General features: G+C 48.3%; 6 protein-coding genes across 6 annotated transcripts; 3 read left to right on the forward strand and 3 right to left on the reverse strand.

The window, feature by feature from the left end:
* Positions 1 to 25: 25 nt before the first annotated feature.
* Positions 26 to 1,929, reverse strand: ANOM_004484 (putative ATP-dependent Clp protease; the record flags this gene model as incomplete). Its single annotated transcript, XM_015549741.1, has 2 exons — positions 26 to 1,425; positions 1,485 to 1,929. The coding sequence occupies 2 exons, from the start codon at positions 1,927 to 1,929 to the stop codon at positions 26 to 28; spliced, it is 1,845 nt and encodes a 614-aa protein (XP_015407969.1).
* Positions 1,930 to 2,663: 734 nt separating this feature from the next.
* Positions 2,664 to 3,254, reverse strand: ANOM_004485 (FAM207/SLX9 family protein; the record flags this gene model as incomplete). Its single annotated transcript, XM_015549742.1, has 2 exons — positions 2,664 to 3,194; positions 3,252 to 3,254. 2 exons carry the CDS (start codon positions 3,252 to 3,254, stop codon positions 2,664 to 2,666), a joined length of 534 nt encoding a protein of 177 aa, XP_015407981.1.
* A 246-nt stretch (positions 3,255 to 3,500) lies between these two features.
* On the forward strand, positions 3,501 to 5,690 carry ANOM_004486 (glycerol-3-phosphate dehydrogenase family protein). Its single transcript, XM_015549743.1, has 3 exons — positions 3,501 to 4,062; positions 4,119 to 5,251; positions 5,303 to 5,690. Exons 1-3 carry the CDS (start codon positions 3,779 to 3,781, stop codon positions 5,356 to 5,358), a joined length of 1,473 nt encoding a protein of 490 aa, XP_015407980.1. The 5' UTR covers positions 3,501 to 3,778; the 3' UTR covers positions 5,359 to 5,690.
* A 482-nt stretch (positions 5,691 to 6,172) lies between these two features.
* ANOM_004487 (uncharacterized protein) lies at positions 6,173 to 14,104 on the forward strand (the record flags this gene model as incomplete). The annotated part of the gene is made up of 6 exons (XM_015549744.1): positions 6,173 to 6,397; positions 6,454 to 10,666; positions 11,691 to 11,855; positions 11,924 to 13,094; positions 13,156 to 13,401; positions 13,473 to 14,104. Exons 1-6 carry the CDS (start codon positions 6,180 to 6,182, stop codon positions 14,102 to 14,104), a joined length of 6,645 nt encoding a protein of 2,214 aa, XP_015407979.1. The 5' UTR covers positions 6,173 to 6,179.
* A 1,677-nt stretch (positions 14,105 to 15,781) lies between these two features.
* On the forward strand, positions 15,782 to 18,192 carry ANOM_004488 (F-box protein; the record flags this gene model as incomplete). The annotated part of the gene is made up of 2 exons (XM_015549745.1): positions 15,782 to 17,354; positions 17,423 to 18,192. 2 exons carry the CDS (start codon positions 15,782 to 15,784, stop codon positions 18,190 to 18,192), a joined length of 2,343 nt encoding a protein of 780 aa, XP_015407968.1.
* A 1,407-nt stretch (positions 18,193 to 19,599) lies between these two features.
* On the reverse strand, positions 19,600 to 25,813 carry ANOM_004489 (3-deoxy-7-phosphoheptulonate synthase; the record flags this gene model as incomplete). Its single annotated transcript, XM_015549746.1, has 10 exons — positions 19,600 to 19,806; positions 19,866 to 20,771; positions 20,830 to 20,884; positions 21,712 to 21,876; positions 21,935 to 24,158; positions 24,221 to 25,015; positions 25,079 to 25,164; positions 25,223 to 25,363; positions 25,432 to 25,636; positions 25,692 to 25,813. The coding sequence occupies 10 exons, from the start codon at positions 25,811 to 25,813 to the stop codon at positions 19,643 to 19,645; spliced, it is 4,863 nt and encodes a 1,620-aa protein (XP_015407974.1). The 3' UTR covers positions 19,600 to 19,642.
* Between the last annotated feature and the right edge of the window lie 714 nt (positions 25,814 to 26,527).

Genomic DNA, 26,527 nt, shown 5'->3' on the forward strand with positions numbered 1-26,527 from the left:
ACTGAAACCGATTGATAAGTGTCAATCAGAAGCCTGCTGCTCTAGTCCGGTATTCACGGAAGTTGGAAATAGAAGGGTGCTCCTCCGAAGCGGCCTGCATTTTAGCTTTCAGGGCCTTCTGCTTCTTCTCTCGCCGTTGCTTTTCTTCCCATTGGCTCTCCTCTGCTGCGATCATGGCATGAAAACGTCCGCCTTGTCCACGAGAAAGGTAAATAGGTTTCTCTTTACGGGCAGCCACAGACTCCGTTATGAGGACAAACTTCACGCTTGAACCGGGCGTTTCATACATGGCGTCGCTAAGGATAGTCTCCATTTCTGTTCGGAGGGCTCGTGCCCCCGTGCCCATTGTGAAGGCGTTGGCAGCTATTTTATGCAAGGCTGGGGTTGTGAAGCGGAGCTCAATCCCTGACAGGGAGAATAAGGTTGTGTACTGCGCTAGTAGTGAGTTACGGGGCTCAGTGAGGATTCGTACAAGTAAAGGTTGCGTCAGCGTGGAGAGTGCAGCGGTGACTGGAACACGGCCAACTAACTCAGGAATGAATCCGTAATTTTGTAGATCGGTAGGGTTGATGAGGTCGAGTGCGTTGAAGTAAGTTGGCTCACCATCAGGCGATTCGGGGCTAGCGGAGGTGAAAAAGGGAAGATGTTTCTTGTACAAAGCTTCCTCTTCTGACCCTGGCACTATAGGCACAGGCTGATTGTTTGCAGTAGCAGACTGTCCAGGTCGCTCATCTGAATTGGATGGTGTCCGAACAGGCTGGCCAAAGCCGATCGAGCCACGCGATATCCGATCCATCACCACCTTTTGTAGCCCGACAAAAGCACCGGAGAAGATAAACAGGATGTTATCCGTACGTACATTGTAGACTTCGCCTTTCTGGGACATGGCCCCACCGTTGGAGGGTGGATACGGCGAGTTCCCCAGGGGACTGTTTGATGGATATGTATTGGGAGTTCCACCTGCGCGAGGAGCATTCTTCTCCTGTTTCGCCTGCACCTGCACTGTCGTGCCTTCTATAATCTTTAAAAGGGCCTGCTGGACTCCCTCACCACCGACATCTTTGCCATGGCTGACTTTAGCGGCAGCAATTTTATCAACCTCATCTAGAACAATTATACCGCGTTCTGCCTGTTCTACATCATAGTTGGCTGCAGCTAGGAGTCTGTGAACGCAGACCTCAGCATCTTCTCCAATGTACCCAGCCTGCGTGAACGGTGTGCAATCTGAAATGCTAAACGGTACTGATAGTACTTTAGCTAACGTTTTGGCCATGAGTGTCTTCCCAACTCCAGACGGTCCCAGTAGCAGGATGTTGGACTTCTCCAGCTGTGTTTCCGACGAATCTGTGAGCTCGGTTTGGTTGAAGGACGAACTCGAGTCAAGTGGTGGGCGGATAGTCCGTTGTTGGCCTGGAAATTCATCTGCTATATATGTCAGTGCATCACTAAGATGAGCATGCAGTTCCAGCTATTGTCGGGCCTACCTTCTACAGGATGGCGGTCAACAGATTCGCGCCGTGCGCGCTTCGCCAGCAGCTCGACCGCTTCCTCATCACGCCGCTGTAATTCTTGCACACGTTGATAATGATTGTACACGGCGACACTGAGTATCTTCTTGGCACGATCCTGTCCAACTACAAACTGATCTAGGTATTGCTTCAATGTTTTGGGCGTAATCCGGGGAGCTCCGAAAGCCGGGGTAGAGCCCAAGGGCCCAGCAGTCGGCAGTCCAGGCTCATAGCTGCCGCTCCAGGGCTGATTTGTAAAGTCGGATCGATTGAATTGGGAAAGTGTCGGGAAAGACACAGAGGAGCTAGCGAAGCCACGTTGCGTGAGACGAACGATTGAACATGGTGAGCGCCGATAACGGAGTATGAGATGGTGGTGCGCCCTGAGAGGTGCACTGGGCCGTAGAGGCAGCCACAGCATGACCGGGCGGGAAATGACTTGTAAATGGATAAGCGCAAATGATAGGCGTAGAGAACAGTATAATAAGAAAACTCAAGGAGTGATTTATTACGATGGTGTGGAGATTTAAGTTGTACACAGTAGTTGGAGGTTGAGATGATGACGCTGCCGATAGTAGATAAGATGGAGTCAGATAATAGCTTTCCCCGCAGCACGTGATCTATGCTTATCAGCCGACGCTATCCGCCTTCACAGCTGGAGACTATATCTATAACCAAGCCATGCTAACTTGCCTAAATATCTCATTCATTATTAGAATCTAAGAAGAAAATCGGGCATTGCCAGCGGTGTGATCCACTAAGCTTCCACGAAGCCTTCAAGACTGCATAGTCTAAGATCATCTGGAAGGAAGGGTATCGATATTCTGCGGCGTAGGGCTATCCATTCTTTACTCCCATTTTACTTCTTGAACTTGGCAGCTGGTATGCGATTTTAAGCCCGGCCTAGTAAATCGCGTATCGTTTCTTTTTGGAAGCTTGCAGTGCCCCAAACAGAAGAGGAGCGACATTGAGGTGACACACTCTGGCCTGTAATCAATATACCGTCCTAGCTGTTGATCGCTATTACTTGCCATGTACAGTCGCTGCAAGCAATACTGATGGTAGGTTTGGTTAAGGCAAGGAGGGCTTGTTGTCGAGACATAGGAGCTTTGTTCTCAACGAGGGGTTGACTGGACTTCTTGGAGACAGGGACTTTCACTTCGTTGCCTTGAAGACAGGCTGCTGTTCCATAGTTTGCGAGATAAAACTGCGCAATGCAGCCCAACGGTTCGACACAGAGTCCGCCTGGTTGTCCGATTCTGTATTTGGTGTAGTAGTCGCATCGATCGTCGACATCTGTGCCATGTTCTTCGCAAAACGATCTCTTTCTGTTTGTTCCAATCGTTGCCTACGCTTCATAGCGCCAGGTTTATGCTTCAGCGTTTTCTGTTTAATGACGTTCACCTGATTGCTGGCATCGTTCATTTCAACCTCGGTTTCTGGAAGGGCATCGGCAAGCGATTCAAGATTTGCAACGAGTTTCTTTGATGCCCGTCGACGTTTTGTGGTCTTTTGAGAGTTCTTCTCTATTTTGGACATTAAGGCAGCATGTTTAATTTGGCGTTTGTCTTTCTTAGATGTCCGAAAATCATCATTGAAAGCACTAGACTTTGTCGAGGGAAGAGCGCCTTTCCCTGAAGCCGGCATTTTCACAGCGGGCTGCTTCTTGATTGATCTCACAGGGGCCTTTGCATGCAGATGTTAGAGATGGCCAATTTTCATGTGAGAGATAGCTTGGCTTACCATTATGGGCTTTTATCGGTGGTGCCGAAAAAAGTTGATCAGATCGCCGGGCTCTCCGAGACTTCACGATAATAATTCTGCCCGTGGTTCCGATGGGTGTGTGCTTCTAATCCTGTTCTGGATTAGCCTGAATGCTAGCTCAGTCATGTCCCTGGCATCCCCTGGCCTCACCGCCAACGTGACTCCTGACCGACTAAGAGAGGTTTTTCCTTCTTGGGTATGTCTATCCCTAAGTGATTTAGATCAAAAAGTGAGGACTGGCCGTGGCACATGAACAAGATAGTTGGCCGGGACTCAAAGCACCACACTACTTTGTTAGTGTGACACATCCGAGCACTCACCGAACCCGATCGCCCTTTTTTTTTTTTTTCTCCCCTAAAATCCCTCGTTCTTTTTCCGAATTTCTCGGGACAAAAAGATCCACATTCACGGGTATTCAACCCGCCTTATCGTCTTCCACTTACATCAGAGAGCCACATCGAGCACTCTGGTGACGGTTTTCGTGTCTTATTCGCAGCACTACGTGGATGCTGTCCCCAGTACATCTTTTATCTCGCCGGACTTGCCTTCGTTCAATTGCCACTACAATTGATCAACCTCGGTCCCCGGTTTTTCCCCAGCAACAGACACTCTCCACTCCATTTTCGTCGTCTTCAATCTACTCAAAGGCTTTAAAGTCAAGCCCAACTCGGCTCATTTCTTGTTCATTTTCACGTCTATATACTACATCAGTGGACAGTTTTGCCAAAATGAGTTCTCTTACCCCGTACCGGCGCAAACACAAGGTCACGGTGATCGGCTCAGGAAACTGGTAAGTGCGCTGAGAGACAACGGTAACTGGCATTAGACAGCACTGACATTTGAAAGGGGCACCGCTATTGCCAAGATCGTCGCTGAAAATACCGCTAGCAACCCTGCCATTTTCGAAAAGGATGTTCAGATGTGGGTTTTTGAAGAGAATGTGGAAGTTCCAAAGACCTCCCCTCACTATAACCCATCTTCGCCCTTGTGCCAAGGTCCCCAGAAGTTAACAGAGATCATCAACAAGACACATGAGAACGTCAAATATCTACCAGGAATCAACCTTCCTACTAATTTGCACGCCAATCCCTCATTGGAGGATTCCGTTAAGGACAGCACTATCCTTGTTTTCAACTTGCCTCATCAGTTCATTATCAAGACTTGTGAGCAGATTAAGGGCAAGATTCTGCCATATGCGCGCGGTATCTCTTGCATCAAGGGTGTCGATGTGCGGGAAGATGGAATCAGCCTTTTCTCAGAGACCATTGGCAAGATTCTCGGGATCTACTGTGGCGCCCTCTCCGGCGCAAACATCGCCAGCGAGGTTGCCCAGGAGAAGTGGTCTGAGTCAAGCATTGCTTACGATCCTCCCCATCTAGATTCGAAAGCCCCCTCGCCCAATCGCTCGCCTTCCTCATCGACTCTGGATGTGGTTCACTTCACACACAAGGACGTTTCGGGACAACTATCTCAGGTTAAACTGCAGGCGTTGCCCTCCGAGTATCCTCCCATTGACCATGCTGTCCTAAAGACGCTTTTCCACCGTCCCTACTTCCATATCAGCGTGGTGAGTGACGTTGCAGGTGTTTCCCTTGGCGGTGCGCTCAAGAATGTCGTCGCTATCGCCGCAGGCTGGGTTGAAGGCATGGGATGGGGTGACAACGCCAAAGCTGCCGTCATGCGAGTCGGCCTGTTGGAGATGGTCAAATTCGGTGAAATGTTCTTCGGTGCGACTATCAACACTCGCACTTTCACCGAGGAGAGTGCCGGTGTTGCCGACTTGATCACTAGCTGTAGTGGCGGTCGCAACTTCCGTTGCGCCAAGCTGAGCATTGAAAGAAAGCAGCCGATCGGAAAGGTCGAAGAGACGGAGCTCAACGGCCAGAAACTCCAGGGCACTTTGACTGCGCTCGAAGTGAACAAATTCTTGAAGAACCAAGGCGTTGAAGACGAATACCCCTTGTTGACGGCCGTCTATAGTGAGTGCCAACCTTTTTGCGTGTCAAGACCATGTCGCTGACTTCTCGTAGGAATTCTGGAAGGCACTATGTCTGTTGAGGATATCCCTTCTTATATTGAGCGGTAAATAGGACCTGATGCTTTGTCTCCCATGATTTTCTATTTCGGTTATTAATTCGCGGGTATCTGTTTTCTTTTCGTTACAGCAAGCCGGAATCTATTTCGCATGAATCGCAAGGAGTGAATGGTGGTGGCGCGAGTCAGGCAGTCTTAGCCAAATTGTGAGGTGGCAGGATGCAACGATGCCTGCTCCTCATATTTCTTTTATAATTATTTACGTCTTGAGACTTGTCGGTAGGTCTTTTCTCATGTTTTTGGGTATGGATGTTATAAATGCACATAGACTAGTGACTATAGAGAGCAATTCCCAGATTTACGTTATGCCTTTTTGAAAACGAAGGATGATCCATTCTGATTGTGTGTGTGTTTGTGTGTGTTGGCTATTCTGGATTGACTTTTCTCCTGATACTAAAATTGGGTTTCTTGGACACGTTACTAGCCCGGAGGTCCAAGGTTACTTCTGTGGTCGAGGCCTTTGCACCGTTCCATGATGTCAGACCTCCTGCGGGGTCCGAAAGCGCCCAGGAACATAAATGAGAAACCTGAAAAGCTGGCTTTGTTTGTATTGCCCGTGTTTAATTTTGGTTTTCTTCCTCCGTCAAAACCTCACTCTTCATTCTCCTGTACATTGGCTAGATCAGCGTATCTCTAGCGATCATCAACAACTCCATCGGCCGGGCCGATACTATCCCCGCCTCCAACTGGGCTCAAGCATCCAGACCTGCGTCACAGCTTGCCAGCTAGTTTCTGTTTTTCCTTCCTGTTTTCGTTTCCACCGCGCATTTGGTGCACTGGCGCTCATCCTCTGGATAACTTGATCAAATAACAATGCCTGCTCCACGCCAGGTCTATCTTCTTCCACTGAAAGACGATGGCTCCCCAGATGTGCCCGGGGGCTATATCTACCTTCCTCCACCCACCAATCCTCCATACTCGCTTCGCTTCGTTATCGAAGGCAGCAGCTCGATCTGTAGGGAAGGAATGCTGTGGGTGAATGTCCCGGAGGACGGGGAGCCCTTCAAACGCTCGGAATTCCGGAGTTTCAGGTAAAGCGATCCCTCTCTCTGACTTATTGGCTTTTCAGTTGTTGAGGCAGAAGTAGGTTACATCCAGACTTCAACAAGAACATCCAGATCGATATTCCAATCACTTCCCCAGGATCCTTCGCGTTTTATACTGCCTATTCTCCACTTCCAGACTTCTCCGTTGCTCCGGTTGAGACGTCCGAACCGGTCAAGACCCCAACGCACTATATTGATGTTGCACCAAGACTAACTCTTGGTGGCCGTGATCTTCCTCTCAACGCTCTTTCAATATTCTCCGTGATCTCTAAGTTCATGGGCGCATACCCAACGGATTGGGAAAATCATTTAAATGGAATCAGCCAGCGCAAGTACAATATGGTCCATTTTACGCCCTTGATGAAACGCGGAGCCTCGAATTCCCCCTACAGTATTTTTGATCAACTACAGTTCGATGAGACCCTATTCCCCAAGGGGGAGAATGATATAGCTCAAATGGTTAACAAGATGGAAGTAGACCATGGGCTCTTGTCACTAACAGATGTTGTATGGAACCATACTGCTAATAACAGCAAATGGCTTGAGGAGCACCCTGAGGCTGGTTATAGCGTTGAGACGGCCCCATGGCTTGAGGCGGCATTGGAGCTCGACACTGCTTTGTTGCAGTTTGGAGAAGACCTTCAAACCCTGGGTCTTCCAACGGAATTTAAGACTGCCGACGATCTGATTGTTGTGATGAACGTAATGCGTGAACGTGTTATCGGCAGCTTGAGGCTATGGGAGTACTACGTTGTTAATGTTAAAGCGGACACCCGAAGGATCGTTGACCAATGGGCCAAGTCTCCAGAGATCGATTTGGAAAGCGATCAATGGTCACGGTTTGCTCTGAAGGATTTCAAGAACCTAACTCTTAAGGATCAGGCAAGCTTCATCCGTGAGCACGCAATCCCAACATCCAAAAGCATACTTGGAAGGTTTACTCGAGCAGTCGATGACCACCTCGGTGCGGCCATTTTAACTGCTCTGCTTGGTCCAGTAGATTCCAACCATGAGGAAGCAGAGAGCAGGTTCACTCAATTGCTCGATGAAGTGAACCTGCCCTTTTACACAGAATACGACGCAGACGTATCCGAAATAATGGAGCAAGTCTTCAATCGCATCAAATACCTAAGAATAGATGATCATGGACCCAAGCTTGGTTCTGTCACGAAAGAGAGCCCGCTTATTGAGACATATTTTACAAGACTGCCCGTCAACGAAGTTACGAAGCAGCACAAATCGACGGCACTTGCGCTTGTGAATAACGGGTGGATATGGAATGCCGACGCGTTGCGGGATAACGCTGGACCGGACTCAAAAGCCTATTTGAGACGAGAAGTCATTGTGTGGGGGGATTGTGTGAAGCTAAGATATGGCAACTGCCCTGAAGACAGCCCATTTCTTTGGGAGTTCATGACTAAATACACTCGTCTGATGGCTAAGTATTTTTCGGGATTTCGGATTGACAATTGCCACTCAACGCCATTAGGAGTCGCAGAGTACCTGCTAGATGAGGCACGAAAAGTTCGACCCAATTTGACAGTTTTCGCTGAGCTCTTCACGGGCTCCGAAGAAGCTGATTATGTTTTCGTCAAGAGACTAGGCATTAATGCACTCATTCGAGAGGCCATGCAGGCTTGGAGCACCGGGGAACTAAGTCGTCTTGTACACCGCCATGGAGGACGCCCCATTGGCAGCTTTGACCTTGACTTGCCTACTGCAGGGAGCAGTCACGCTATAGCCTCTGCAAGTGCTGATAACCAGGAAGAAGCCATTTCTCACATACGCCCGTATCCTGTCCAAGCTCTCTTCATGGATTGTACACACGATAATGAAATGCCGGCGCAAAAGCGAACAGCGGTAGATACGTTACCCAATGCTGCATTAGTTTCAATGTGCGCCTCGGCTACTGGAAGCGTCATGGGCTATGATGAAGTATATCCAAAATTAGTTGATCTCGTTCACGAGACACGGTTGTATACCTCATCGTTTTCAGGACCCTCTAAGGGGGAGTTGGCTTCTGAGGGCGGCATTGGGAGCGTCAAGAAGATCCTAAATGAGCTTCACACTATGATGGGAGCCGATGGATACGATGAGACACATATTCACCATGATGGAGAGTACATTACAGTCCATAGAGTTCACCCTAAGACACGAAGGGGCATATTTTTGATAGCACATACCTCTTTCCCGGGCCAGGATGGCCATCCCATCCTAGCACCAACTCACCTCACCGGAACGCGAGTCAAACCACTTGGGGCATGGATGTTGGAAGTTGAAGCAGGAGAAAACTCCATAGCAAAAGTCCTGGCGGATAAGGAATTCTTACGGGGATTACCTAGCAGAGTTCGAGAGACTAACGCAGTTAGAGTTGAGGAACACGGTCATGATACCATCATTTCTGTTCTGGACTCCTTTATAGCGGGGTCAATTGCCCTCTTCGAAACGTCCATCCCGGCAGCTGAGCATTCCACAGGGCTGGATCTTTACATTACTGAAGGTGCAGATCAGGCATTCTCAAAGCTCAGTTTAGTTGACCTTAACTTTGTGCTCTACCGCTGTGAAGCCGAAGAAAGGGATTCCAGTGACGGTCAGGACGGAGTATATGCCATACCCAATCATGGGCCGTTGGTCTATGCAGGCCTTCAGGGATGGTGGAGCGTCCTGGAGACCATCATTCGATACAACGAACTAGGACATCCACTCTGTGCTCATCTCCGGCAAGGCCAGTGGGCCCTTGATTATATCATAGAGCGTTTGGAGAAGGTGGCACAAAAAGACGGGTACAATGCTCTAAGCGACCCGGCGTCCTGGTTACGGGACAAATTCAATGCCGTTCGTGGACTACCCAGCTTTCTCCTCCCACGGTATTTTGCCATTGTTCTCCAAGTCGCGTACAACGCTGCATGGAAGCAGGGCATTCGGCTTCTAGGAGGGAATATACAAAAAGGACAAGAGTTTGTGCATCAACTGGGCATGGTCAGCGTCCAACAAACTGGATACGTAAAATCCGCATCTCTATGGCCTACGAAACGAGTGTCAAGTCTTGCGGCCGGCCTGCCCCATTTTGCTGTGGACTGGGCTAGATGCTGGGGAAGAGACGTTTTCATATCTCTTCGAGGCTTGCTCCTCTGTACTGGCCGGTTTGATGATGCCAAAGAGCATATTCTCGCGTTTGCTAGCGTCCTCAAACACGGGATGATCCCTAATCTGTTGAGCAGCGGAAAGCTTCCTCGTTACAATTCTCGAGATTCTGTATGGTTCTTCCTCCAGGCTATTCAAGATTATACCACAATGGTTCCAAATGGTATACAGCTCCTCAGCGAGAAAGTTCCCAGGAGGTTTCTGCCGTACGATGATACATGGTTCCCCTTCGACGACCCTCGTGCATACTCTCGGCATTCAACGATAACGGAGGTCATCCAGGAGGTTTTTCAACGACATGCTCAAGGGCTGTCATTCAAAGAGTATAACGCTGGCCCTGGGCTTGATATGCAAATGAAGCCTGAGGGTTTTCAAATCGACGTCAATGTTGACTGGGAGACAGGTCTGATATTTGGCGGTAGCCAGTTCAATTGTGGGACCTGGCAAGACAAGATGGGGGAGAGTGAGAAAGCCGGAAACAAAGGATTTCCTGGTACCCCTCGTGATGGCGCAGCCATTGAAATTACTGGGCTTCTCTACAGTGCTTTGACTTGGGTGGGGAAGCTATATGAACAGGGACTTTACCCGCACGAAGGGGTACATATTGGAGATGGCAGATCAGTTACGTTCAAGGATTGGGCCGCCAAGATCAAGAACAGTTTCGAGCGCTGTTATTACGTTCCCGTGAGATCTGATGAAGACAGTGGATATGATGTTGATGCAAAGATTGTCAACCGCCGTGGCATCTACAAGGATTTGTATAAATCCGGCAAGCCCTATGAAGACTACCAACTTCGGTCCAATTTCCCTATTGCCATGACTGTGTCACCGGATCTCTTTGATCCCTCCAAAGCTCTAACAGCACTTGCGCTTGCAGACTCAATTCTTCTTGGTCCTGTTGGTATGGCTACCCTCGACCCATCCGATCTCAACTATCGTCCCAACTATAACAATTCAGAGGACTCTACGGACTTTACCACTTCCAAAGGCAGAAATTATCACCAGGGGCCCGAATGGGTGTGGCAGCGAGGATATTTTCTTCGTGCCTTCTTACACTTTGATCTAGCTCGCAGAACAACGCCAGAGGGACAAATAGAAACTTATCAGCAGGTAACTCGTCGCTTAGAAGGGTGCAAGCGAGCACTCAGAGAAAGCCCTTGGAAGGGCCTCACAGAATTGACAAATAAAGACGGTGCACACTGTTCTGACTCTGTACGCCATTCCTTCCACTTCTCAAATATAATGACATGACTCGGATTGCTAACAATGCGTTTTTCAATGATAGTCGCCCACGCAAGCATGGTCGGCAGCGTGCTTGCTAGATCTTTATTACGACGCTTCAAGATATGCCACGAAAACATCATAGAAGCAAGGGTTCGCTCTATACAATGGAACTATAGATGAGTATACACGTATATACTAGATTAGGGTGCTCATTGAGGATATGACTTGTCGTAGAATTACTACCTTCCATTTTGTCTTGTCTAGCAGCTATCATGGATTCGTTGGTATCGCATAGTTTGCATAGTGCCTGCCAAGGCCGACATAACTTCAGGATGAGTCAGCTTATCGCACAACTCATCTTTTAGCTTGCCATTTTTGGAATCGCCAAAGAGCTTATTGAAGTTTGAGCACAATCGAGTCCGCAGAATCTACCGCACACTTTTCTGAGGTATTAGACAGAGGCGACTCTCCGTTGCGAAAATTACTAGGACAGCTCTCATATAAAGAAGGTCATTTGGCCAGCGACGCGGTGTACCCATCACGCGAGAACCCACCCTGACGTCAGTTGTTTTGGCTTGCGCATCTGTACCGTGAAAGTGCCGAACTCTTCCCATATGCATTGACGAAAACTGTGTCGCCTAGGAGACTTAACAACGGGACTTTACTTCTTAACACATGTCTCTGACAGAGGCTGCTGCGGCAGCCATAATAACCACTGCAGTTAAAAGTGACAAGCCTGGGGGCGTCCATGAGCCAACATGGGGTGACCAAGCAAAAGGGCAACGTGATCTGTATACCCAGCTGATTATTAGCTTCACATTGGGACTAAGTGCCTTCTTATCTTTCTGTGTACGCCTTACATCTCGTAAGCTATACATGCAATAATCTCTAACGAATCTATGTTGTGTAGGTCCTGCGACCGAAATGGACGGAGCTGTACGCCGCACGAAGACGACAACGCTGCGCAGCTTCACACTTACCGGAGCTTCCTGATAGCTTTTTTGGGTGGATACCAGTGCTATACAGGGTAACTGAAGAGGAAGTTTTGCACTCTGCGGGCTTGGATGCGTTTGTTGTAAGTTTCGTTGCATTCCATGCACAAGTGGGTCAACCAAGCACTAACTCTGACATCCGATGGTGTAGTTCTTGTCGTTTTTCAAGTTTGCGATCCGATTCTTGTCAGCTGTCTTCATGTTCGCCGTGGTTATCATACTTCCGATCCATTACAAGTATACCGGGAAAAGGGGGATCCCAGGTTGGGATGACAACGATGATAATGCTCTCGGTGGGAACAAGGACAAGAAGCCCGTGACTGACCCGAACTATTTGTGGATGTACGTGGTCTTCACATACATATTCACCGGATTAGCGGTCTATATGCTACTCCAGGAGACAAACAAAATCATTCGTATCAGACAGAAGTATCTCGGCAGTCAGACTAGCACCACCGACCGGACTATCCGCCTCTCAGGTATTCCCCAGGACATGGCATCAGAAGAGAAGATCATTGAATTCGTGGAGGGTCTTCAGGTTGGAAAAGTTGAGAGTGTTACTTTATGCCGGGATTGGCGAGAGTTAGACCACCTCGTCGACGAGCGATTGCAAATATTACGGAATCTTGAACGAGCGTGGACGAAGCACGTCGGATACAAACGACAGACCGAAAATGTTAGCACGTTACCGCTGGCACATCATCAGCCGCGTGGTTCGAGCCTGTTCTCCGAAGATGACAGCGAGCGCATACAGCTTCTTTCAGAGAGTGGACGAGACCACATTGCGGACTACACACACCAACGTCCCACGATTCGCTTGTGGTACGGACCGTTAAAGCTACGGTATAAGAGCGTTGATGCGATAGACTATTATGAAGAAAAGCTGCGGAGGATTGATGAAGAGATCCGAGTGGCGCGCCAGAAGCAGTATCCCCCTACTGAGTTAGCATTTGTGACCATGGAGTCAATTTTTGCCTCTCAGATGGTTGTTCAGGCCATCCTCGATCCTCACCCTATGCAGTTGCTTGCCCGGTTGGCACCGGCGCCGGCTGATGTCGTGTGGAAGAATACATACTTGCCACGTTCGAGGCGAATGATGCAATCCTGGTCCATCACGGGCGTCATTGGCTTCTTGACCGTGTTCTGGTCGGTACTCCTTGTTCCTCTTGCGTATCTTCTGGAACTGGAGACGCTACACAAGGTATTCCCACAACTAGCCGAGACGCTGGCTCGCAACCCTATTGCGAAGTCCCTCGTCCAAACCGGTCTTCCGACTTTAGTTCTCTCGTTGATGACTATTGCTGTCCCTTATCTATATAATTGTAAGTCAAACTAGCTGAAAGGCCTAGTCACCGATGACGTGCTAACTGTTTGTCCGACCAGGGCTCTCAAACCATCAGGGAATGACATCGCGTGGTGACGTTGAATTGTCCGTCATTTCCAAGAACTTCTTCTTCTCTTTCTTCAACCTTTTCCTTGTTTTTACGGTCTTCGGAACGGCAACGACATTCTACGAACTATTCAAGCATCTTCGTGATGCGTTTCAGGATGCCACTACCATCGCGTTTGCGCTGGCGAATTCGCTTGAAAACTTTGCACCATTTTACATCAATCTTATAGTCCTACAAGGTGTGGGAATGTTTCCCTTCCGACTGTTGGAGTTTGGGAGCGTTGCAATGTACCCCATCAACTTCTTTAAGCTAAGACACCTCGAGAGTATGCCGAACTGTCTACGCCACCTACTTTCAGTTACGGGTACTCGATCCCGCAGACGATCCTCATCTTAATCATTTGTGTGGTGTATAGCGTGTTTCCAAGCTCTTGGTTGATCTGTCTGTTTGGACTGGTATACTTTGCCATCGGGAACTTCATTTACAAGTACCAGCTCCTGTATGCGATGGACCATCAGCAGCATTCTACCGGACGTGCATGGCCAATGATATGCAGTCGAGTCCTGGTAGGCTTGATGGTGTTCCAAGTTGCGATGATAGGGGTATTCGCACTGCGCACAGCTATCACGCGTTCCTTGATCCTTGTGCCCCTGTTGGGCGCAACGGTGTGGTTCAGCTACTTCTTCTCTCGAAGCTATGAGCCTCTGATGAAGTTCATTGCCTTGAAGAGTATTGACCGCGATGCCGGTGGAAACCTTTCCCCTTCACCTTCATCCTTTTCTTCTCCATCCGGCCTCGATCGTGACGCCCTGCCAATCCAAATTGGTAGGCAAGGAGTAGAAGTCAGGCTGAACAAATATGTCAATCCCAGTCTCATTATGCCTCTCGATGGCGCCTGGCTTCCTGGCCACAACGTCGGCGAATACCCTGGGTCTATATGAGGTACATGAAACACCAGACCATGCATTGTGTGGTCCAGGGTACCCAACCACTCTACACCCCCTCCCATCTCGTTCTTCCTGCAAGCTTTCCGCTATTTACTAGTATTTGTTTGTTTCACTTTTGTTCATCATAGATATTATACCCTTTGTTAATATCAATGCTTTCAATGCCCCGAGTATATTATGATATACGACGCCATGCCATGCCCTCCTACTATTAATATCACCTCTGTCTTGTTCTTATTTTGCTTCATGTTTCCGCTGCCTATTGTCTCACCATATACGCCAGCATCTATTTGAATATACCGCTCCCGGATTGATCACTATTACCTGATCATTGCTGTTCGGAGTGAGAAGCCATACCCGGCAATCAATGCAGCTTTGGTCTTTTCTTTTTTTCTCATCTTTATTTATTTTATTTTTTGTACAGTGGCCGACAATGCTCACATACTACATACAGTCTTTCAATGTTGCACTTGTTATTTTTTGATATCTAGATTGGAACTCTCCGTATTCCTTCTTAATGCTGTAGAGTACAAGTTAGGTCGATGTACTGCATCCAGCCGATGACGTTGTGTGGCGCACCTCACCTTGACTGGCACGTGGTTGCGATCGAATCTTTTCTTATTCTACGTAGTATTCATGATTTCTATTACTTCCGTGAATGCCAGGCGAGGAATGCAACGGCTTCATCATCATGCAGGCATCACACAAAAGATCGACATCGACCACTTGATAATTGTCGCCTTTCTTGAGAGACCCGCTTATGATCCTCGCCTCGGATCTCCGCCCGGAAGCCATCGATGTTCGTTCTAACTTCTGACTCGTTCACGCTGTCTGTTCATCTCCACTTGCTCCAACGCCCAGTCGGCGGCACCACCGGCTTATCCTCGCAAACTTCCATGGGTGATGGTAATCTTCATGAACCCAATCGATAACCACACTGAAGTTTCTGCTTCCTCGCCCCTCGCTATGGCTGATTATTGCGGAGTTCCCATCCAACCATGGAGCTTCCCCAAAATTGGGCCCACTCTTCGTCACCGCTCTTGGTTGAGGAGGTTCAAGACAGGAGGATACACCCTATATCGACGTCAAGACGGCTATTGTGGGCGGTAAAAATGCCATTCATGGAGTTTTAGGAGGCGATAAAATGGAACAGTGCCCGTATGGCTTTGCTTCCGGTGTCCTGAGTTGTCAACACTGTCTCTTCCATACATTCCTCGGCTTCTCCTTTCGTCCACAGCTATAAGACCATCCGGTATTTTCGCCTCACATCTCCTGGACTAGTGCATTCATTTCCTACCTTGTCCACAGTGCGCTTGGAGGAACCGTACATCTATGGAATAGGAAAGAGAGGCTAGCCATAACGAAACCTGGAATAGCTGGCCAACGGTGCAGGTCCGCAATTGACACTGCATGGCTATCAGTGAGCAAACTTCAACGGAGCAGCTCAATCGCTTATCACGGTGAAAGCCGCATTCATCGATATGATATATTTTCCAAATTCATAAGGGCAAGGATAGACTTGTTTACTACTTCTAATCATTTTCCGTCTCTACTTTCACTCAAACGCCAATTCTTTTCGTTCATTCAAGTTGCACTCAGTTATACATCCGGTCGAAACCGCTTAGTCTTGCATTACAATCCATAAAAACCATCGCATTGACGTTGCCCGACATGGGTCCTGACTTTATGTTTGAGAATGACTTCCCTGGTGATGCGCGAGCCGTCAATAAAATTGCGTCGGGTTCAATTAACGCTTCGCATTTGGATTCGGTATTTTGCTCTGGTTTGAGGTCAGAAAGTGATCTCAAACCCCAGAGTATCTCACAGGGGCTTATACTTCCGCGAATTGTGACTAAAAGGCTACTCGATTTTATCCCTCGTGAAACCCATCACTCTTTACGCCTAACCTGCAGGTCTTGGTCTCGAACAGTTGACAAGGCAATGCCTGTTTCTCGCCCTGCCGCGAATATTGTACCGCCTGAAATATTGCTGCAAATATTCTTCATGTTGGCCCCTCATGATTTTGATAATGCTCGACGGACGTGCTCCCAGTGGATGAAAGTGAGCCTAAATGAGCGGCTTCTGGAAAGTATGCTCAAACGCGCAGGCTGGTGGAATTCCTGGCAGCGGGACTGCCTGATGCAACGTCAGGGTTTAGAACACCACAAAGAGAGCACTGTGTGGAAGATGAGCCGGCGTTTCGCCACAGAATGTATCCTTTCCGGCCGAAAGGTGAACGTGGAGAGGGCTGGTTTCTTAATAACCGCGGTCGTTGACTTTTCGAAACTATCCCAAAGGCAGGATTCCACCCGGGCGTCATCATGCTCGTTTTCCACGAATTTCAGCGTCAACCAGAATGGTGCCGTAGCTGTGTCCAAGTTCTGTCTCAGCGATTGCGGCAATTATTTACTAATAACCAGCAGATGCAAAATCTACGTTTATCGTCTGCTTGGCCGGAACCATGAGAGTCCCTTCCCTCCGTCTGTGCCTAAAAACGCGGATGTTGCTCCCATTACCATCATTACTTGTCCCGCTGAAGTGATGTCTGCTACGATTGATACTAGTACTCCCAGACTCGTGGTAGCGGCGCTATTCCGTAACCGTTCAGGGTTGATGTGCGACTTGGTACCTTCTGACGCTGCTCGACCAAGTCTCTTACAATCCGCTGGTTTCACCTCCGACATAATAGACGGCTCTATACAACCCATGGAAATTACTTCCCTTAATTACTATCAAGATGTAGGTTCTGCGGAAGACCCACCTCGCAGTGTGTCTGTCTGTCCCGGACGTCAGTGCGTGGCATTCGGCTCTGGTTCTTGTATTGAGCTGCGTTGGATTGACGCAAAGACGAAACAAGATTGCCGAAAACGCCTTGCTATGTCGCAGCCATCGGAAATCCTGCACTTCCTGCCTCGTCGATCAGAGACGCCTACAGAACTGCGGCTCATCTCATCCCTTGCTGGTCCGGGATTACCAGGTTGTAAATGTCACAATGCACGATCTGGTGAACAACGGGCAGCTTGTCCTTTTCATATTTTGGCCGATATCCAATCTTTTGCTCAGTGGAGTTCCGGAGAAACTAGCACTCTCGGATTAGTGAGGGCGACACATGGCCACCACTACAGAACTGTTCCTATCAAAGATGGTTTACATTTCCTGTTCATCGAACCGCGCACTAGTCTGCTTTGTATAGGTTCCGATGCTCCTTTCGGTGGTCCTACTAGTCTGACGAGAGCTCTTATCTGTATCCCACCATTGGAAAAAGTCCGTCGGGAGCTGTAAAAGAGGGATTAGCGCCTACGGTGTTTGCAGCTGGTTCGGACTTGAACTGGGGCCTGCGGGTGGTAGCTGCCTATGGAGACCGGATTGTCTTATACTCCGTCCCGCTGGATGTCTTCAATGTGATTCAAATAGAACGTGAAAGACAAGGAGATAATGTCATGGGTGATAGTGATCTAGCACGAGATTGGTTTCTCGACAGCGAAAGGTCGCGAAATGGTCGTGGAAGTCTCGCACCGAATCAAAACGGCGACTGGGACTTCCTCCTTAATGTGAGCTACAGGCCGACAGCTATGATGTGGCCATTCAAAATCTACGGGAAGGAAATTGGGCAGATGGACAATGTGGTCGAGTTGTCCTTACAAGCTGCCCACGGTGGCGCTCGAATTTGGGCGTTTGCTGCATCCGGTCAAACGAACATCTTTGACATAGACACCTTCACGTGTAGCACCCAGCAAGCCGCCGATATTCCTTACAAGTCGTTGTGTATTGGAGCTGATGGCAGCGTCGCTTCAGCTGAGATGCTCCAGCGGAGTTATATCAGCTTGTCACCTCCATTGTCGTCGCGCAAACGAAAGCACATCGAGACACTAGGAGATTTCGGTGAACCAAAGTCTACCACTTACCAATCTCACGATCCGACACTTGATGGAGAAAATCTATCGGATTTACAGAACATCCACCAGACTACGACTAGCAATGCAGCCACCAAACGGCGAATATCTTTCGCAGCGCGCATTGTCGACTTCGGTATCCCAGAGTCAGCCGACAGATCGGTAGCGAGCGAATGTACTTATGCTTAAAAACAACGAGCCACAAACAAGTCTTTTTATTTTGGGAAGAATCTATATAATCAGCTCGATACAATTTTGCAAAAACTGGTTTAGTTTTCTTCTTAGACTCTAGCGACAGTTATACGATATGCCCCCCAAAATAAACCCCTAGACCAAGAATGACAGCCATCGATATGCTATTGATTGTTATTGGCATTCATACTACTGAGCACACATGCGCATAACCATAGAAAATATCGTTATAAACATTCTCTATATTCTTTGAGGTTGCATCTAGAGAACCATGCACTTAGAATAGCTCACATCCAGAACTCTCTATACCCCCTTATAAAAACACAACATAACCCAACAATTCAAACCAATCCAAACCCAACATCTTCCTCCTCCCATCCCTCACCTTCACATCCCCAATCGCCCGTCCACAAACAACAACCCTACCCCCAACCAGAAGTTAGCCCCATCCGAGCCCAACACATCCAAAAACCACAGAATTAAAGCCCGCATTCGCATAATACAACACGTCTGTACAGCTAGTCCAGGCACACGATGCCCTGGACCGGATACCTCAGCTCATGGTTGGAGGCGGTGAGGCAGGGGAGGAGAAAGGAGGCCAGGCCCCAGATGAATGCGGTGATGGATTCCATACCTAGGACGAAAGTATTGAGAATTAGATAGCGGGAGCTGGAGACGGTGTATTCATTCTAGGGGGGCTGCTAGGAGTGTGATTTTTGAGGGGAGGGTAAGGAAGTTGAGGCTGTAGTAGCCTTCTAGAGATAGGTGGATGAATCCGACTTTTTTTTTTTTTCTTTTTTCAAGAAAACAAAAAACGGGGGGTTGCGTTGGGTTTGGGGTGTTTGGGTTGTTCGTACAGAGGACGAACCAGGGAGGTTAGGAGGATTTGGAATTTGTACGTTATTGTTAGTCTTGTGCTGCAGGTGAGGGCAAATACAGAGACTAGTTCCTTTGTCGTTGGGTATGTAATCTGGGATTTCCGCTTTGGGAGGGTAATAGGGGTATTTGGATATTATTATGGCGTTGAGATATCTGGAGTTTTCTCTATAGCAACTGTGCCAGGGTGGAGTGGAGAGGAATACTATCTGGTGGATATTTTGATTTCTAGGGTAATAGATGTCGGGGCTAAGTACATACAACGTAGAATACACAATACTACTATTATTAGCTAGTCTGATCTACCCCCAGTTAGCAGCCGGATCGTCAAATTATTTATGCTTATTCTTGTAGGGCGGATGGACTCGTAGCTGATTACAATGGAAAAGTGTTCTTCGTTCAATGGTATATCAACATGTATTGAAACCGAAATCGTACTTTTATTCACAGAACGCTATCATGGCCCAACCCGTTTTCCAACACCGGAAGAATATGGCTCAGAATGCAAGCTCTGCTCGGTCAATCAAGCAGTTAGAAAGATTAAGTCGAAAATTTAGCTTTTTGTGTGGATCTAGTTGGAAGCGCCATTGACCGCCAGCTTCTCTTTCCGAGTACGGACGGCCTGGGCGAGGTTCTCAAGCACAGCCTCTGTGTCCTCCCAGTGGATACAAGCATCGGTGATACTGACACCGTACTTGAGGCCGGCCTTACCCTCAGGCGGGACCTTCTGGTTACCTATAAGATAACAGTTAGCGATAAGATTCCAGCACTCATAACTGAAATGGAAAGCATACCCTCGTTGATGTTACTCTCAATCATAACACCCATAATCGCGGTCTCACCCGCAGCGATCTGCTCCGCGAGCACAGCGGCCACCTTGGGCTGGTTCTTGTGGTTCTTCTGCGAGTTACCGTGGCTGCAGTCCACCATGAGACGGGGCTCCATGCCCTGCGCAGAAAGCTTGGCCTTGGCCTCGGCGATGCTCTCAGCATCGTAGTTGGGGCCCTTCTTTCCACCACGGAGGATGACGAAGCAGTCGGGGTTACCCACGGTGCCGACGATGGAGACAACACCGGGCTTAGTGACGGAGAGGAAGTGGTGGGGGTGCTTGACCGAGCCAATGGCATCCACTGCAACATCCAAAGAGCCATCGGTGCCGTTCTTGAATCCAACGGGGAAGGAAAGACCAGAAGCCAGCTCACGGTGGACCTGGGACTCGGTCGTCCGCGCGCCAACCGCACCAACGGAGAGACAGTCAGCCAGGAACTGCGGGGAGATGGTATCCAGCATCTCGCTAGCAATGGGCATGCCCTTGTTTGTCAGATCGACGAAGAGTTGACGAGAGGTGCGCAGACCCTTGTTGATCTTGAAGCTATTGTCGATATCGGGGTCGTTGATGAGACCCTTCCAGCCAACGGTGGTACGGGGCTTCTCCAGGTAGGCACGCATGACAATCAAAAGCTCATCCTGATATTTCTCCTTCAGTTTTAAGAGACGGTCGCAGTATTCAAGGGCCATGTCCGGATCGTGAATCGAGCAGGGTCCCACCACGACCAGCAAACGGCGCTTGTCGGTGTCGGTGCCATGAACGACTGCGCTAGCCTCCTGACGGGCTTGCAAGACCGTCTGCCTGGAGGCCTCTGTCATAGCGATCTCATGTTGGAGAAGGTTGGGGGGAGTCAGAGGGTTGTATCCTCGAACTGCGTACGGTTAGCAAGTGATGCGACTTCATACTGCGCAATCAGGGGATTGGCTTACTTCTCGAGTCCTCCAAATGGTTGGTATCCCCTACATTAGAATTTTCGATGAAGAACTGTGCCACTAGGTTAGTAGCTATTCAGACAATTTGGTATAATCGTGGCGGAGAATTAACTCACAGACATGGTGGGCGGCGGGGGAAGATTTGCAGAGATCAATTGTGAGGGGTAGAGGGGCACTCTGAGAAGACCAACGGTATTAATATCTCGGAATAAGTGAGGAAAAAGAACAAGAGCCCGAAGCAATGAAACTCCGAACGGGGTATCTTAGAAGGGTATGACAACAAAACAAGGGAGTTCAGAAAAAAAAAATATGATTTTGAAGGATCATATTTTCTTGGGTAACAACTCCTATGTCGGCGCCCGTGGCGAGTCATACTTGCCTCATCGGTCACTGTGTCGCACGTGAATCCGGTCGATCGGACCCTAGTGCATGCCTCAGGTTGGTCAACCCCATTGGCTGGATCGTCATTCGCCGTTGGACTCCGCCTACATCAACTCTAATTCCGCATATCCAACGGGTGGAGCGTCTACAATGTACTAGGTATCAGGGTCGATATCCCTCTGAGGTATCGCACAGTACAACCTACGTGGAATGCAGAGCTCCCATTTGGGTTCACAACCTCCCTTCAGGGTGGTAATAATGGCTATCAAGGATTTACACTGTTCTCTTTCCAATATAATGATAAATTTGCCAATCTAGCGAGCAGCAACAACTCTTTCGGGACATGCGTGCGGCAGCCTGCACACCCTGAGAAGACAGCTACCTTCAAGCGCTCTTGTGCTTTTTCCCCTTACTTCCTTCTGGGCTTAAGTGCGAGTTTGTCCTCTTCCGAGCACACCGCTCCGTCGCTTCCAAGCGATGGATTATCTCCTGACAGACATTTGCATGGTGGTCTCTGATTATGTCCATCTGCTGCTTGCATAGGTTTATTCGTTCTTCTTGTGCCTTGAAAAGTTGATCCAGCACGCGGTGGCACTGCCGGCGATATGTCTCCAAGACATCATTGACTGTTTGTTTCTCAGTCTCCAGTCCGCGCGTAAGACGCTCCACTCGATTAGCAAATGCACTAGGTCCAATATCTATCATGCACCATATGACTCACCTCACTAGAGTCGAGTAACATCTCCTGCGTAGACCTTTGGAGTGCTTGTAGAGTTGTATCTCCCTTGGTCTGTTTGAGGCTTCTGCCGCGGCTGCTCGATATTACCGTTGTATTCCAGTTAGAATCGATAGAGGCTAGCTCTCCTTGCGACGGAGATTGGTATAGATCCTGGCCTGCAATATCGATTCGTATGTGTTGCCTATGAGGCACTGAGGCTGCTCTAAAACGATCTCGGTGCATGCCCCTTGTCCGGTCTTCACGGTTCCTGGGTAAACTGGGTCCTTGTGCAAACGGACTTTTAATACGCATACCAGAGCTCTCACCATACGCAGTGTGAGCCAGATTACTTTTAGTACCAGGCACTTCAACGAAACTCTCTTCGATACCTCCATCGTAGCCAGACTCATCATCAATGCTCCTAGCGGGAACTTGCTTTTCATTTTGTGTCAGCTGCCGAGATTGGCTTTCGCGATGTACTGTACCATCAGAAATTATAATTTTATTCTCCATATGTGATAGGAGTCGCGGGCTTCCATTTATATCGACAATACTCTTTCTTGGTGTCATTCTTTGATGCTCCGCGGTGTGGTCTTGCACCTGTTGGCTATCGTGGCGCAGAAGGGGTTTGGCGGAAACTGGGCCACTGTGTTTTGATGTAGCTGCTCTCGTTATACCGGAGCTCTCAGAACCGGGACCAGGCTCGTCGTTTCCGATGCATGATCGACTGCTGTGGTCAGATTGACTAATCAAGGTATCTCCGTGGCGTGGTTGAGCATGACGTCGGCTTTGTGTCAAGTTGGTAGCAGACTTGGACCTCGTTTCCCATTTTCCGTCATCCAAAAGCTCAGTGGCTACTGTTTCTATGCTAGCCGATATCATTTCCACCTCTCTTACAATTCCCTGACACTTGTTTTGATTTGTTTCTTGTACTTCGTTCGGGCGTTTTTGGTCCATAGAACGGTTCAGTGACCTATCTGTATCTGAGCTTCGTGAGATCACACAATCACCGTCATTATTCTCACAAGTCCTTGCTAGATTTGACTCGACGAGTAGCTTGTTTCTGGGAGGTTCTTCCATTGATTGGATTGATGACATCGCTGTTTCAGGGTTGCTCTGACTCTTACGATCAGGAGATGCATCGTGTCTATGACTGTGAGATCGGTTCCATTGTGATGATATTTCCTCTAGTTGGAAAGCTGCAGCAAGCTTTCCACCAATACCTTGGCCTCTCCCTAAATGCTTTGTCCCTAGCAACTGAGGCTTTGTATGGGCTTGTGAGGTCCCAGAATCTTTGGCATCTGTGACATAACTGTGCGTATCGTCCGCATTATTGTCTCCGCTATGAAGGGCAGGGGTATGTTCAGACGCACGCTGTCTGTGCTCTTCAATTTCCAGCAAAGAAGTGACACCCTTGGCTGAGGCCTCAATGGAAGTACTATCATCTGTTACGTATTTTCCAGAGACGAGATCTTCACTGTCCGATGAGCTACTGTGATCTTCGGTTCGGATATCAATACCCTCAAAGGTCTTTAGTCCTCCCTTATATCTAGGCACCTCAGTCGCGTTATTAAGCTTCATGTCGTAGGATATAGGCCCCGATATACTGTTTGTCCCTTTAATAGCACTGCCAGTACTTCTGGCTGGTGGCCTCTGGCGTTTCCCGGCTGAGGAGCTTGCCTCGCGAATCACTTTCTGTCCACTACTCGGTCTCTTATCAAATGCTGACCTTTCTCCAGAAGCTGGAGAAAACACCGGTGTAGATTCGTTCCCCTTGCCAAGCTCTGACTCACCGCTCGGACGCAGGTCTTCATCCCAGTCGACGGGTTCCTTACGATGGGTGGCATATACCTTTCTATAAGCTCTCTGAGGATGGAATATCAACGATTCCTGGGTATTAGACAACCGGGGTTTATCTCTGTTGTTGAACGACAAGGTGCATGGCTTATGCCTGCTCATTAGTTTCCTATTTTGACTTGCAGTCGCAGCTGGCTCGTTGGAACTAATTTGTTGTCGCTTAGTAGGCCTCTTGGCCCGCGAGGTAGTATGAATACCCCCATCCTGGTCAGAAAGTGTTTTCGATACCGTTAGATCATCGTGCATTTGATTGGAGTTATACTCTTCATTCTGGCAGGGACTGCTCAGTTGAAGGCCTTTCATGGTTTTCTTGTCGGTAACATTCGACACCCACCCTTCACCTCCACCAATAACTTCATGTTCCACATCTCTTCTCAGAGGACCATCAGAACTGACAGCATTCGATACCCTGGTTGCCGAAGGAAGCTTTACGCCTGAGCTGGGGACATACTTCGTGGCAATGTATGCTTGGCAGTATATGTCTCTTTTCGGGCCCTCGCCTCAGAAAGGCGCTTAGACTTTCTAACTACCACCTCTGCAGTGTCCAACGACACCACTGTTGATGACGATCTTTGAGGTTTGGATTCTCTTGTTGAAATATCCATTTTGGTTTCTGCACAGATCCCGATGAGTGCTTTACGCAGCTCGGCAAGGTCTTCATTGGACTGTAAGATAAGAGTTCGTTCCTTCATTGTTTGCCTTCTACCATTTTTGGATATTGAAATCGCTGGTTCGAGATGTAAACATAGTGACTCTTGCCCTTCCCTCTGGCTCACTGATGATCTCATTAGCCTTGGACTGGACTTTAACGAGATCTCAATATAGTTGAAGCGCTTTCTATAGGTGCTATCCGCAACGTATATGAATAGCAGTGTAGAAGAAATCAAGCTAGTGAGTATACTGCCCTCTGCGAGCACGTTTCCATCAATATGGATGGACCGCAAGATGTAGCAGGAATGCGCCTGTCCATCAGTCTCTTTCACATTTCCTACCCGCGCGCCTTCATCCCTGAACGCTTCTTGTTCGGTCTCACGGGTGTATAAACAGTAAGACTTTACTATATCATCACTGGGAATGTCCGTGGTATGAAAGAATGCTCTTCTATATAGGTCGTCAGGGGTCCAGAGGAATTCCGTACTAATGCCGGCGAGATGAATAATTCGAATAATAACACTTGCAAAGAACTTCGATACGACGTCAGCCTCAAAGGAAGCTATGGAGACGATTCTAGGAATACGGTAATACTCATGAGCCGTAAGAACAAAAGGTTGTTATCCAACGATCACATACCCAGCAAAATCCTGCGCCTGGGCTTCCAATAACAGGGCAACTCCCTCCCCTGATTCGAGCATTAACTCTGCGAGTAAATTCCCAGTCTGGTGTGCTACTCAGTATCATTGAGATTGAGACTGTGAGCGAAACACCTAGGCTCACCAGTCTCCTAAGTCCATGGTCCTGGTCTCTGTCGATAAATATTTGATACAATGTGTTTAATAATCGTTGCTGTGTCAAGCGCGAGTAGTCTGTCGGTGATAAAGCTGCTGATTCATCTTTGACACACAGTTGAGGCCCGTCCTTTATGGCAATCTGAAGTTAGAATTGTCGTAGCTTCTATATAAGGGCGACGGTGTTCATAGACAAACCAGCAGAAGATATAGCCCTCGTTCCTGGCCAGCATGGATTCCCGAGTCGAGCAGTAGATATGCTAGACATTGTAGAGACGTCACATCTAATGATCGGATTATCTCGGTGGCATTTTCTTCCAGAGCTGAAAGAATATTATTGACGTTGTTGGTTGTCAGATGAGTTTCATCACGTAACAAGGGCTCGACTATATCACTCGAGAAACTGCATACTGTCAAGCAATGAAACAAAAACACACACTTGAGCTCCTGGTACTGACAGTATTCTTGTGTCTCCTTCGGCTTCCGTAGCTACACTTCTCAGTTGAGTGACTAAGGATAGTTCTGTCATATAGGCGGAGCTTTGCTTATCGAAATTCGCACCTAAGCTCGTTTCAGACATTTTGTGCTTATGGACTGATAGTCAATCATGAATGCAAAGTCCTTTAAGTAAGGGTAATTGTCATGAAGAATACTGATGTGTGTGTATAGAAGGTTAGTGTGCCATCACATGATGCTGTCCATCAAACAGGAAACCTAGTCTACAAACTTGAACAACTTCAGGAAAGTCCCAGTGAGCCGTTGGTTGCCTGAAAGCTTCCCCACATCTTTCGCTCGAAACTATGCCTGTGGGATTCCCATGGAAGAGTATAACCTAGAACTAGAAGACATAAGCTTCCACAGCCTGGAGCCTGACTCTTATATCATCTAAAAGCTATCTCAATATGATAAGCGAATTCGAAGCTATCGAAAAGCCTCATATATTATCAAAGGCACTGCCTTTCGCCTATACTATACTTATTGATGTTTGTAGAGTGTCGATGTCACGAAATGATAAGTTTACTACTAGTGTGCCCCAGAAATTCTGAGCACAGTTATTGAACATCACCTGGTTCAAAATCGTTGTTAGCGAAAACAAGAGGGAGAATACCAGGGCCGCTGCCAAGAACCTTCGCAAGCCAACGTCAGGCACAACACACCTTAAGCATAAAACCCCAGATTTTAACATAGTAGCGCAGATGACACCATCGCAGCTTACTGGAAATTCCATAGTATTTAGGCTATCATCGTCCCAGTTCGATATCCGTTGAATAAGGACAGTTTTCAACTGCTATCC

The sequence above is a fragment of the Aspergillus nomiae genome, assembly GCF_001204775.2.
Source record: "Aspergillus nomiae NRRL 13137 chromosome Unknown contig00094, whole genome shotgun sequence".
NCBI classification, from domain to species: domain Eukaryota; kingdom Fungi; phylum Ascomycota; class Eurotiomycetes; order Eurotiales; family Aspergillaceae; genus Aspergillus; species Aspergillus nomiae.